This window comes from Monodelphis domestica, chromosome 1 (genome assembly GCF_027887165.1).
Source record: "Monodelphis domestica isolate mMonDom1 chromosome 1, mMonDom1.pri, whole genome shotgun sequence".
Lineage (NCBI taxonomy): Eukaryota > Metazoa > Chordata > Mammalia > Didelphimorphia > Didelphidae > Monodelphis > Monodelphis domestica.
This window is the reverse complement of record NC_077227.1, coordinates 404,079,870-404,094,450: the sequence shown is the minus strand read 5'-3', so window position 1 is coordinate 404,094,450 and position 14,581 is coordinate 404,079,870. Positions and strand designations below refer to the sequence as shown.

The window sequence follows — 14,581 nt, the reverse complement described above, 5'->3', positions numbered from 1 at the left end:
TGATTCCTTCCCATGGTGCTTTGCAGACTTTAAAGCGCCATATAAATGTCACTTATTATTAGTTAGGAGTGGTGTATGTCTTCGAATCGTCCTCTGAATACGTCTTTGTCCACTAAAGATGTAACTCCATATATCCAGTTTGTGCAGATGAGGATCCTAAGGGACACTCACGCTGACAATGAGCGCGTCCTTTCCTACTTAGGTTGGGCAAGAACTGAAGACTCACCTTGGAATCAGCAGGGGGCGCCCCAGAGCCACTCTCTGGGACGAGCCCAGGGATGCCGGGAGCTCCGAGAGTAACCTCTCCGGAGCGATAGCTCAGTGTTAGTTGGAGCCCAATTTCTGGGGGCTTGCAGGAGAGGGTCAGCTACTGGCCCAAATAGAGCCTGGTCCTCTGGGTTCCAAGCGCAGAGGTTGTCTCCTCTACACACTTTCCTCCCGCACAGGACAAAAGTAGGCCAAGCCAAACTTAAGGAGTAAGCCCTACACTTCACGGGCCGACCCCAAAACCAGCCTTTAGAACGCCCTAAGTATGGACTCCCAGCCCGGAACCGTTTGCAGGCGGGGCCAGGCCCCGCCTTGTGCCCGCCCCTTCACACGCGCAGACTAAGTAAGAGCAAAGTTTAAAACTGGCGAACCAGTCGCGGGCTCCTTGTGGGCGGGGCTTTGCTGCAGCGCTCTGGGCGGGGTTTTCCTTAACCAATGGTCGGGCCAAGTTTGAATTTAAATCCCCCTTATAAAATGTGGACCGGGTGTCGCTACGCTACCCTGGCTTGGTCCCTGACGGTTCCCCCTTTCTTCTACCGGCTGGCCTGCCATGGCGTCTCCATCCGAGTTCCTGGATGACCTGGTCGCTTCATGTCTGTCCCCGCGCGGCCCCCCCAATCTGCCCGAGCTGTATAGCGAGTCACAGCGGCTGGCGGTGGAGGAGCTGGTGGCTGGGGGCCGCGATGCCTTCCTCACTTTTTTGCGGCGGGAGAACGTTACCTGCTTCCTCTCAGAGGAGGAGATCCAGGGCATCCTCCAGTCTGCCGAGCGGCCCAGAGCCCGGGGGGAAGATAGCGCTGCTGACGAGTCCTTCAGTTCATCCCAGGATTGCTCCTCGCTCACCTATTTTCCCGAGCAGTCAGACATCGAGCCGCCGATTCTGGAGCTGGGTTGGCCCGCCTTCTACCGTGGCGCGTACCGCGGTGCCACTCGGGTGGAGGCGCATTTCCAACCCTGCTTCCAGGACTCGCCATACGGCTGCAAGGACGCGGTGCGCAAGCAGATCCGTTCGGCCAAGGAGGTGAGCCCTCCAGCCCCGTCGTCTCGGGCCACTGGGCTAGAGTAAAGCTGGAAGTAGTGATTTTCTTTACACGAAGGGAAACTGAGGTCTAGGGCTACAGAAGCAGTTACCTGGGCTTGAGTCATTCCTGTAAGAATCCGAGGACTAATACCTCAGGGGTTCTTTCAGGAATTCTGGCCTTTGGGGCTTTGCTTTTGCTCCCTACACCTTATTTATGTTCACGAATGGTTGATGAGAGGCTTGAGACAGAGGAAAATTGCAGAACATTGCAGTCATGAGAGACTCGGGTTCGAATCCGGTCTTAGACATTTACCTTTAGCAAATCACAACCTCTCCGAGCCTCAATTACTTCACTTGTAAGAGAGGACTAATATTTACAATAATACCATCCCCACAGAGTTGGTGAGAAAAACACTTCAAAAACTGTATAGCACTTGTATACATGTATTGGTAATATTCCAGCTGTCACTCTTTGCTCCCACTCTGGGTTTTGGAATTCCCTGCGGGACTCATGGAGATTTTTGGCTCTTGCGTTCAGTTAATTTCTGGTCACTCTTCAATAGAACCAGATTTTGGGAGGACACTGATTCCCTCAGGGAAAGTGTGATTCTTCTGCAGCCCCTAATAACTGCTGCTTCCCCTAAGTGAATAGAGGTTAACATTACTTTCTACTTCTAGACCACTGATGTGCCCTTTCAAGGGCCTGTCCTTGTTCCCTGTGGTGATAGGGTCATGGAGAAGAAGAACCTATGGGAAAAACTGGGTCTCTTACCTTTTTAGCTATTTAAGTAAAACCCAATTCCAACCATTCTAACACATTCTCCTTCAAACCCCAATCTATCATTGGGCATTTAAGTGTTGTTATGTGATGGGTACTGTGCTGCGTGCTGAGGATACAAAGATAAACTTGAAATGAGGATATCTGGTAATAACTTGGGTTCCTGGGTCTAGAGATAGGGAACCATCATTAAGTATTGATGATATTTCATTTAAAAAAGTAAAACTTACTTTAATAGAATGAATGATGTTACTATACTAGTTTTCTCAAAAAATAGGGGGGCTTCTGCCAGATAGATGAAAGCTGTTTCCATAACTTTCATGCACAGGGTAGCCTCAGATATTTCAGGGCTGTGTGACCCTGGACAAGTAACTTAGCTTAACTGCTTACTCCTTACTGCTCTTCTACCTTGAGACCAATATTTAGTATTAGTTGTAAAGCAGAAGGTAGGGATTTAAAAAAATAAAAGAAAAATTTCCACTTTGGAAAATGAGGCAAAAGAGAGGAAGGGAAAGGGCCTTTTTTTTTCCCCAGCCCTTCCCTATACAACCATCCTATTTCCATCAGTTAGATATCTACCTGGACAACTCAATTCACACACACACCCTCCTCTGTTTATCAGATGATGACATATTTATATTAATTGCTTTGTTCAACTGAAGGGGGGAGGTATTGGTAAGAGACTTGTGGTAACCTGAAGGCAATCAGGGAGAAGGGGCAAAGGGTAGCAGGAGATGGGAAAGAAAGCTACAAAAAAAAGGAGCTTTGAGAGGGAAAAGAGTTAAAACTTTGCAATTTTGCCTAGACCCTGGTGAAAATCAGTGAATTGAGTTTGTCACCAAGAATGGCCTGAGTCCTTCCTAGGCAACTGTTCCTACTAACTTCATGTCTTCTATGGAGGGAAGGGGGAATGTGAAGCAGGATCCTGGGTAAATGGAAATATTGGTCAAGTTTAAAATATGTAAGTACATAGGACTCTTACCTATAAATTGGATATCTAACTATACCTAGGCTTCTGAGACTTGTTTGTAAAATCGTCGTTAAAAGCCTGCAGTTCTCACAAGTTGATGGGGATATGATTGGGGATGTAGACTCTAAATGATGCAGTTAATCAATAATATGGAAATAGATCTTGATCACTGACACATGTAAAACCCAGTGGAATTACGCATTGGCTACTGGAGTGGAGGGAAAGAACATGAATCATGTAACCATGGAAAAACTATTCGAAATTAATTAATTAAATAAAATTAGTCAATTAAAAAGAAAAAAAAGTCTGCAGTTCTCTCACCTGTGCCACTTACTACCTGTGTGACCTTAGGTAAGTTGCTTAAACTCCCTGGGCTTTATTTTCCTCCTCTCTGAAATTAGGGAGTTGGGCTGTATTACTAAGATCCCTTTCAGCTCTGAATCTGTTTTCCTGTCATCATATAGCTAATAAGGTAGGATTTGGACCCAAATCTTTAGATTCCAAATCCAGTATTCTTTTTAGTATTTCCTCCTGCTTCTTGAGGGCTATTTTCCTGCCTTCCATAGAATCTGTGTATTTTATGTGATTTGCAGTAGCCAGACGTGACTTCAGAGTTCTGTCTCTTCCCTAGTATCATTGATGTTATGCTCTTTAGGGGCTAAACAGGCTAACAATTAGAGGATGGGAGAAGTGAGCTGTTCCCTCTCTGCCCATTAAACTTGCAAGGTTACCATTTCTTAGTGAGTCTTTCTTTCCTTAAGGTTAGACCAAGCTCTGTGGCAGGATTTTGGGTGCCCTCCCTGCTCTTTGTGAACAAGAACTAACCTGCCAGTTCAAATGAGAGCTTGTGCTCAGACTTGCCAGTCTTTTTTAGCAAGAGCATCATGAGCTCTCAGAGTTTTGTTTCTTGAGGTTTTCATTTTCAGAAAATCCCTTGGGTTCTTATCTAAAAGGCATCTCAATGGAGTGTGGTCCTGCCTGCTTTAAGGAAAGCTATTTTGGCAGATGTGTGGAATACAGAATGACAAGAGAAGAACTTGGGAGTTAGTGCCTAATTATGAGACCATTGCAGTAAATACAAGTGAAAAGTGATGATAACCTGAGCTAGGGTTGAGGGCCAGGAAGTAGAGAGAAGAGGAAGGGTAGAGGAGATATAGTTAGAGATAGATTTGACAAGAGTTGGTAAATGACTAGGTGTGGGGTATAAGGAAGGAGGAAAAAATCAAAGATGAGCCTCACCTTAAGAAATTGGGTAACTGAAAGAATGCTAATGTCCTCAACAGGAACAGGAAAGTTTTGACTTAAGGGATGTTGCTTTAAAAAGGAGTAATATATTGGGTTCTGTTGTGGACAGATTGAGTTCAAGGTGCCCGTAGAACATTTGGTTAAGAGATATCTAACAGTTTGTGCTTTAGGACTAAAGTTTAAGAGAAAGATTAGATCCAGATATATGGATCAAAGAGTCACCTGCCTAAAGATGATCACTGGACCTATGAGAGTCAATCAAGTAACCAAGAGAGAGATTTTATAAAGAGAGAAGAAAATAGGGCCCAGGATGCATTCTTGGGGAACACCCATGACTTTTATTTGATCCAGCCCCAGAGTCTAAGATGGAACAATCAGAGAGATAGTTGGAGAACTGAGAGAATGCAGTTTCAAAAAGCTGAACAGGAGACAATGTCCCAGAGGAGGTTGTGGTTTTATTATTGTTCTGTCCTGTCTGACTCATGTCCCCATCTGGGGTTTTCTTGGCAAAGATAATAGAAGTGGTTTGCCATTTCCTTCTCCAACTTCTTTTACAGAGAAGACTGAGACAAACATGATTAAATGACTTGCCTAGGGTCACACAACTAATATTTGAGGCTAGAATTGAACTCAGGATTTCTGACTCCAGGCCAGTGCTCTATCCATTGCACCACCTAGTTGCTCTTACGTAGTGGATAATAGTACTCAAAGCTGAGGGTGAGAAGAATGAAGACTGAAAAAAGAACATGGGATTTATAGATTAATATATCAGTGATAATCTTGGAAACAGTTTTATTTTTTTAATTTACTTTTTTTTTTTGGAAAATTTTATTTAGTCAATTTACAACATTATTCCTTGCTTATAAGACTCATAGTCTTTCCCTTCCCTCCCCCAACCCCTTCCCATAACTGGTGCAATTCCACTGGGTTTTACATGTGTCCTTGGTCAAAACCTATTTCCATGTTGTCGATGTTTGCATGAGGATGATCATTTACATCCCCAATCATATCTCCATTGACCCATGTAATCAAGCAGTTGTTTTTCTTCTGTGTTTCTACTCCCACAGTTCTTCCTCTGGATGTGGATAGTGTTCTTTCTCCTAAGGCTCTCAGAATTGTCCTGGATCATTGCATTGCTGCTAGTAGAGAAGTCCATTTCATTCGATTGTGCCACAGTGTATTAGTCTCTGTGTACAATGTTCTCCTGGTTCTGCTCCTTTCACTCTGCATCAATTCCTGGAGGTCATTCCAGTTCCCATGGAGTTCCTCCAATTCATTATTCCTTTGGGCACAATAGTATTCTCTCACCATCATATACCACAATTTGTTCAGCCATTCTCCAATTGATGGGCATCCCCTCATTTTCCAATTTTTTGCCACCACAAAGAGTGCAGCTATGAATATTCTTACACATGTCTTTTTCCTTATTATCTCTTTGGGGTACAAACCCAACAGTGCTATGGCTGGATCAAAGGGCAGGCAGTCTTTTAGCACCCTTTGGGCATAGTTCCAAATTGCCCTCCAGAATGGTTGGATCAATTCACAACTCCACCATCAATGCATTAATGTCCTGACTTTGCCACATCCCCTCCAGCATTCATTACTTTCCTTTGCTATCATGTTAGCCAATCTGCTAGGTGTGAGGTGATACCTCAGAGTTGTTTTGATTTGCATTTCTCTGATTATAAGAGATTTAGAACACTTTTTCATGTGGTTATTAATCGTTTTGATTTCTTTATCTGAAAATTGCCTATTCATGTCCCTTGCCCATTTTTCAATTGGAGAATGGCTTGATTATTTGTACAATTGATTTAGTTTAGGCCTTTATAAATTTGAGTAATTAAACCTTTGTCAGAAGTTTTTGTTATGAAGATTTTTTTCCCCAATTTGTTGTTTCCCTTCCAATTTTGGTTGCATTAGTTTTGTTTGTACAAAAACCTTTTTAGTTTAATGTAATCAAAATTATTTATTTTACATTTTGTGATTTTTTTTTCTAACTCTTGCTTGGACTTAAAATCTTTCCTTTCCCAAAGATCTGACATGTATACTATTCTGTATTCACCTAATTTACTTATAGTTTCCTTCTTTATGTTCAAATCATTCGCCCATTCTGAGTTTATCTTGGTGTAGGGTGTGAGGTGTTGATCCAAATCCAATCTCTCCCATACTGTCTTCCAATTTGGGTCCCAAAAGCTGGGATCATTAGGTTTGTCATAGATTGGCTTACTGAGGACACTTACCTCAAGTCTATTCCACTGATCCTCCTTTCTGTCTCTTAGCCAGTACCAAATTGTTTTGATGACCGCTGCTTTATAGTATGACTTGAGATCTGGTACTGCTAGGCCACTTTCCTTCATATTTTTTTTTTCATTATTTCCCTGGATATCCTTGATTGGAAACAGTTTTAAATGAGTGGTCAGGTCAGAAACCACCCTGCAAAGAGTTGAGAAATGAGAGAGAAAGAAGAAACAATGAGTAGGGATGGCTAATGGATGTTATGAAGTTGTTAAGGATAGGAAAGACCCAGATATATTATAAATAGAAACAAAAGAGCCTTATAGAAAGAGAAATGGATTAGAGCAATGGGTAGGACTGAAGAGGTAAACTCTTAGAGGGGACAGGCTTCAGGGCCCAGGTAAAGGAGTTGGCACAGATAAAAAGAAATGGCACTTTGTCAGAGACTGGAGCAAAGGAAGGGAGAGTGAGAGATGACATAAGGGTTTGAATTATAGATTTGGGGAGGAGAGGCAGTCTATAAGGATGGCCAGCCTCTTTTCTCAGTAGGAGGCCAGATCTTCTGCATGGAGGGAGTGAGAAGAGGTAGTACAAAAGGCTTAAGGGGAGTGGGGGGAGGATTTAGGATAGCTATTGTAACAAATGTGATTGATAGAAATTAATCACCGAAGCATTTAACCTCTCAGAACTCTGAATAATTATTTAAGATTTGTAACATATAAGGCAGTTAATAATATAATCAGTAAAGGGATTTCCTCACTGAGAGTTCCCCTATAGGAATAAAATCTCAGGTCTGAACCATCTTCTACTTTCCTGATCCCTACTAAAAAAAAAATAAAATCAGTTGGAGAAAAATCATAGGATTGCCATGTAGCAGTGAGGTAGATAACATGAATAGCACGAGTATGTGGCCAGTTCAGTTTGTACAGTTGTGTGGCTCCCTTCAAGAGTGTCCAGAAGCAGGTACTTACATGTAATTGAACTCATTCCTTCCATCCGGTAAAACCAAAGCCATGATTCCCATTTGGTTATTGATGAGTTGGGTTTTTGTTCTCATTAGCTGAGCACATGAAAAGTTATTTCATGGATCCAGATAGCACAGCTCTGACCTTGACTAGTGGTCAAAGATCCCCTAGTCCTACATGCAGGCGCATGAACCCACGGGATGCCCAGATGGGAGGCTGGCAGGTACAACATATGCCCCAAACCTTTCTATTCCTTACAAGGTACTGGCACACAGGGAGTCTCCCGTCCCCCTTGTTCTTCCCAGCTTCACATTTGCCTTCTCTGTGTCCTTTTCAGAACTCATCTATTTATACTTTGGACCCTATTCAGCAATTAACAAAAGCCAGCTGTGTGCCCAGCTTTGAGTTAGGCACCACAGAAGATCATTAGGCTTTTGTCCTCGACCTATAAGAAGTTTATAATCTCTTTGGGTGGGAGGGGGAATAGAGAGTTTTAGAGCTTAGAGAACGATCCTGTCAAAATATCTGCTACAGCTGTATTGAGCCCATGTGGGCTAGATATAGAAGAACCAGAGATAGAGCAATGTCGTCATTTTCAAAATGAACATTTGGGACATAAAGAGAGGCCTACAAAAAGCAGGACATTCCAAAATAACCTATTTCCTTTGATAATCCGGTTTTTAAACTGGTAGAATAGGGAATGCCACAGACATAGAATAATTTATTATACTCTAGATAATGTTAATTTGTGGTTTTCCAAGTCAATAGGCTGCCTGCAGGGATCAGTTTCATGGATGACCTTTAAAGTCCCTTTTAGCACTAAATCTTGATCCTAGTTAGATTTTAGAGATGTTAGGAATTTGGAAGGGAAAAATGGTACACTGAATAACAGAATCGGGATTCAGTGTACTCACAAAAGACGAGAACCAAGGACCTAGACCAGTAAGACAAAATTTAGCATGGATAAACCTAGTCAGTTGTTTAAGTGTGTTGTTGTTTTAAGTCAAATTCATGAACAGTGAGTGGTAGAAAACTTGACAGCAATTAGAAGAAAAGCTAAGGTTTTAGAAAATGAACTAGCCAACTGGGTGGTAGAAAAGCTCTCCCAATCTTTGGAGGCTTAAATGGGAAAATACATGAGAAAGCACATAGTAATAATATGTATAAGGTAGAAAGGCCACTAGAAATGTAGTATCTAGAGCAGATCTAGAATATTGTGGTCCCTTTGGGATGTTTAATGAGAATGCTGATACACTAAAAAACATAGCATAATAATAGCAAATATTTATAGAGCACCTATTATGTGCCAGTTAATGTGCTAAATGCTTTATAAATATACTCTCATTTGATCCTCACAAACAACCTTAGAATGTAGGTACCATTATTATCCTCATTTTAGTGTTGAGAAAACTGAAGCAAACAGGTTAGATGACTTGCCCAAGGTCATCCAGCTAGTAAGTATCTGAGGCTGCATTTGAACTCAGGTCTTCCTTACTCTAGGCTTTCATTGTGTCCATAGAGACAGCCTAGAAAAACCTGAAGAAGACTTGGGGGTAGGGATGGAAGGTGGTGGACAACTGATAACCATTCTCAAATATTTGAAGGACTACAATATAAAAGTGGAATTGAGGTTATTTTCTGTTTCTCTATAGGGCAGGAGTAAGAACAGTAGACTGAAGTTATAGGGCCAAATTTTTTTTTTTAAGTAAAGTTTTATTAACACCTTTTGGGGTTTTAATTTTTTTTCATCCTAACACATCTGCTTTCTCTCCCTACATCCCCAACCTTCACCTTCATTTAGAAATAAAAGAAAAAAAAAACACAGTCTTTCAACAACAAAGCATAGTCACCCAAAACTAATTCCTATGCTGACTATACCCAAAGAGATTCCACATTCTGCATCTTGAATGTCAGGAGGTAAAGAATGTGTCATCAAAGTACCTTTGGCATCTTGGCTGGTCATTGTGTTGACCAGAGTTCTAAATTTTTCAAAGTTGTTTGTCTTTACAATGTTGTTATTTTTTTAATTGTCCACCTGTGTTTCTGTTCCTTTCATTCTGCATAAATTCATATGTCTTCCCAAGTTTCTCTGAAACCATCCCTATCGTCGTTTCTTAATAGCACAATAAGAATTCAGTCATTTCCCAAATGATGAGCATTATCTTAATTTCCAGTGCTTTGTCCCCACAAAAAAGTTTCTATTAACATGTGGAATCTTTTCTTTTTTCTTTAAGATAATACTTTTTATTTTATATCACATTTATTTTCAAATATAACTATCTGCTGCCAGCTTTCTACCATAATTTTAAAAACAAAATACAGAAAGATTTTAATTTGAAATAATGAATCCATTTCTCCCTATGTGGTTCTCTTCCAGTCCCACGTGCCCCACCCACCCACCCAATTAGAACTATTTGGTGGTGGGGAAAGTACCTTATTTTGAGGAAGTGAGCTCCCTGTGCTAGAGCAGAGGCTGGTCAGCCATTCTGTATGGTGAGGTGTTTTTGTTTTTGTTTTGTTTTTAATTAAATTTTTTTTTCTAGATTACATGTTAATACAAATTTTAGTAATAGTTTTCTGATATTTTGTGATCCATATTCTCACACTCCCTCCAAACCCCTTCAGCCTCCCCAAGACAGCAGGGAATATAAGTTGTGTACATATGTTATCATAATACATATTTCTGTTTGTTACATTATGAAAGACACATATCACTTACTCTAGAGAAAAATTCATGGAGGAAATAAAGTGAAGAATAGTATGTTTCAATCTGCATTGAGATTATTAGTTCTTCCTATTTCAGTTGACAGTCTTTTATGTCATGAGTCCCTTGGAGTTGTCCTGGATCCTTGCTTTGCTGATGATAGTTGTCATTCACAGTTGATTGTTGTACTTTATTGCTGTTCCTGTACCCAATGTTTGCCAGGTTCTACCCACTTCATATAAGTCTTTCCAGGTTTTTATGAATATCTTATTCATCATTTTTAATTGCAAAATAGTATTCCATTATAATGATATACTCTAACTTGTTCAGCCATTCCCCAATGGGGTAATCCCTTCAGTTTCCAGTTCTTTGCCACCACACAAAGAGTTACTATAAATATTTTCATACAAGTAGATTCCTTTCCCCTATCTTTGATCTCTTTGGATGACAGACCTAGTTGTAATATTGCTAGTTCAAAGGGTATGAATAATTTTATAGTCCTTTGGGTACAGTTCCAAATTGCTCTCCATCATGGTTATATCAGTTCACAACTCCACCAACATTGTATTAGTGTTCCAATTTTTCCACATCTCCAACATTTGTCATTTTCCTTTTTTGTCCTAGTAGCCAATCTAATAGATGCAAGGTGATACCTCAGAGTTGTTTTAATTTGCATTTCTCTATATTGGTTTTGGAGCATTTTTTCATATAACTAAAGATAGTTTTCCTTTCTTCATTTGAGAATTGTCTGTTTATATCCTTTGACCATTTGTCAATTGGGGAATGCTTTTTTGTATTCTTATAAATTTGACTTAGCTCTTTATATATTTGAGAAATGAAACCTTTGCCAGAGATACTTGCTATAAATTTTTTTGTCTATTTGTTTTCCTTCCAACCTTTTTTGCTTTGGTTTTGTTTGTGCAAACTCTTTTAAATTTAATGTCATCAGTATTATCTATTTTACATAAATTCTTCCCTTATCCATGGGTCCAACAGGTAAAACTATTCCATGCTTCTTTAATTTGTTTATGGTCTCACCCTTTATTTCTAAATCAGTGTATCCATTATGACTCTCCAGTATGATTTTTGTGAAAAGGATAATTGCAATTGGAAGAATGTTAAAAGGGATGACCCTCTACAACTATAGAGTCATTGACACTCAAGTTGGACAGACTTTAAGGTTCATCTCTGTTTGAAATTGGATTCAGGCAACCCTGGATATTTCATTGATGGTATTAGAATTTGGGGGTGATCTATGGATTCATATTCAGGAAAAGAAGTACTGGAGCAGAAATGGAGGAACAGTGCTGAGGAGTCTATCTCTCAAAAATGGTAATGGTCTGTGGAAGGGGAGAAAGTGTATTGGCGTCCAGGACTTGCTCTTTCCTTTTCCTTTGCCTCTGCAGACTCTGTACTCACTTGGCACTGAAACAAGGTGTGTGTGGGATTAACAGGAAGGTAGTTGCCTTAGTATCATGGGATTAAAACAATGAGAATGAAGGGAAGCGTTGTGGAGGGAAATAAATTGCTGTTAGGGGCAGCTACTTGGGAAGAGGAGTATCTGTAGTCGCCTAGTTGGGTGGTTTAATTTTTGTTGTTTTACCAGACCTGGGCTATTTTGTGAGGCACATGAGAGAGGTACTACCTGCCTAGTGCCGCTGTCCATATTTCTTTGGATCCTTGTTGTCCATTTCATATGGAAGGTGCTTAAAATGTAATATTTTAAATTAAAGAAATAATACTTATTTAGCATAAATCACTTCTCCCTTCTAAATCAGAGACAGCTTCATAGAGGAGATAAAATATGATAATGCTGTAAATCATGATTTCACGTAGTGTTTGGTTAGAAAGCACTCTGTGTGATCTCATTTGATACTCAATAGTATAAACAGTGAGAGAAGTAGTACAAGTAGCAGAATCTCAAATTCTATCCTTCTTATTCAAACCACAATTATTCTGTTCAGCTTCCACAGCTGTTTTCTAAAGGCATCAATGGGGCTGAGAATGTTAACTGAGTGGCAGTTTATTCCCTCTTATGATGACTTGGTCCCTCCAGTCCATATTTCACATAGAAAACCACTCTCTCTTCACTAGAGGATTTTAAGGTTGCCTCAACTTCTCATTCTTAGGATTAGTAAAGTGTCAGAAATAAAAGCCCTGATCTTATCAGGTTACATTTATAGTTTTGTGGCTTACATGCTAGAGGAAAATATTACATAATTTCTCATGTTGGGTCCAAGACAAACAAGTGGTTTTTAAGATTGCAAGATTTCTCTGTCCAATATCAATAAAATCATTGTACCTAAGACAGGAATCTCTATGAAATTTGTTGTCACATTGAAGCATCTCTATTAACTACCAAAGGGATACCAGGAGGCTTCTTCATAAAGTTATGAGGATCAAATGAGAAACTATGTGTAGAAGTTTTGTAAACTAAAAGGTGCTATGTAAATATCAGGATTTTATTGTTATAATAGATTTTGGACAGGAAGTTGGATGACTATACAAAAATCTATTTTGTTCTTTTGGTAGCATATTGATTATTTTTATCTCAAGTCTTTTCTCCTCTAATCACCTCTTAAACCCCATACATACCCTGTTTATCCTCATTTTTGTTTGTATAGTTAAGAGGTTTATTTTTTGGTTTGGTTTGGTTTTTTGATGCATGGGAAGATGCCAGTCAATTACTGAAAAACTAGAAATAGAAAGAATGTAGACCGTGGAGAAGAAGGAAGTGGAAAACTTTGTAAAGTCATTGGTGACATTTGTTTTTTCTTTTGAAAAATGCTTAAATGTGGAATACAGTGACCTAAAAAGAGGATATTTTGGATTCCCTGTAAAGGAAACACGTGATTAGAACCTTGTAAAGAAAATTTATAGTTATGTGCAGTATTGCAAGAGTTTTCCAGTCTCTATCCCAGATCCTGTATCCTTGTCAGTCCAGCCAACTAAAAATGCTGTTTTCATTAAGTTGCTTTTCCTGTTTGAGAACTTGTGTTCATCTCCCTCTTGTTGCTCTGAACATAAAGTCCAAACTTTGCCCTGACATTCAAGGCTCTCCATAATATAACCCCTCCCTGCCTCTCCACCCGTATTGCCTATTCTAGACAAATATAGGTCTTCTCACATCTTTCAAATACACTGTTTATTCCCAATGCCACACTTTTGTTTCTTTTGCCTGACATTTATAGCCTTACCTTCTGTTTCTTTAAAATCTTAATTCATTCTTTAGGGTCCTTAGGTGTGGTAGAATAAGCTTAGGCTTGGAATCAGAAGAAGCATTTGAGTGCCAGCTTCATTGACTAAATTGGGCCAGCCTTAGTGGAACTGTTAGGAAGTAATATGTATATTCCTGGAGGTCAGAGACTGGTTAACTTTTTTGTTTGTTCTTTTTGCCTCAGTGCCTCCAGTGCCTAACACAGAGGTTGGCATGTTGTAGGTACCTTAAAAAGTGCTTGTGGAATCGAACTAAACTGGCAAACAGCTTTGGCTTTTATGCATTATATAGTCTTGAGAAATGAGCCTCCTTTTTAGGCAAAACTTGAAGGAAGATAAGGATTCTAAAAGATGAAGATGAGCAAGGAGTCATATTCCTGTTCCTCACAGTTTGGACACTCCATCTTTTGCCTCTGCATCTACACAAACCATCTAGCAAATGTACTTCTTCCTCATCCATCTCTTGTCTTCCTTTAAGGCTCAGGCCAGGTGCAGTCACCTTCCAGTGTTTCCCTATGTCTCTACCTCCAGTTGTTAGTGTTCAGAAACCTTGGGACCAGTTTAATGAAATTAATACCATTCTTTCCTCCCTTGAGAAAAGTGTGCTAGAAATGCAAAATTTCTTTTATGGATGTCTGGCTGAATGTAGATCAAAGATAAAAGTCTAGTCCTGTAGTTTGGGAGGAGGAGGGATAGGAAGGATGAGATCAAGGCCAGAAGAAAAATAGGCCACCTTACCCTGCAATGAAATTTAAAAAGGAAGTAACCGAGTTATGTGAGAATTCCCTCATATTTATATGCTCTTGATAGAATTAGAGTATAAACTAACAGTTTGAAATGGTATAATCCTTTTTTTTTTAACTCTTACCTTCAGTCTTGGAGTCAACACTGTGTATTGGTTCCAAGGCAGAAGAGTGGTAAGGGCTAGGCAATGGGGGTCAAGTGACTTGCCCAGGGTCACACAGCTGGGAAGTGTCTGAGGTCAAATTTGAACCTAGGACCTCCCGTCTCTAGGCCTGTCTCTTAATCCACCGAGCCACCCAGCTGCCCCCTGAAATGGTATAATCTTAAAGAAGGAAGTCTGATAGAAAACAGTCTCTATCATCTAGTCATATATCCCCAGTGAACTATATACAGGGCTACGGTAAGAAAACATCAGAGAATTATCTAAGAAAGAGGT

The 14,581-nt window shown here is 40.0% G+C and overlaps 1 protein-coding gene across 1 annotated transcript in view; it reads left to right on the top strand.

Annotated features, from left to right (window-relative positions):
• Window positions 1-676: 676 nt before the first annotated feature.
• Window positions 677-14,581, top strand: part of FAM83D (family with sequence similarity 83 member D) — a 36,105-nt gene continuing 22,200 nt past the window's right edge. The window contains exon 1 of the mRNA XM_001381674.4: window positions 677-1,288. Coding sequence (XP_001381711.2) covers window positions 818-1,288 — 471 coding nt within the window. The 5' untranslated portion in view covers window positions 677-817. The remainder of the gene's footprint in view (window positions 1,289-14,581) is intronic.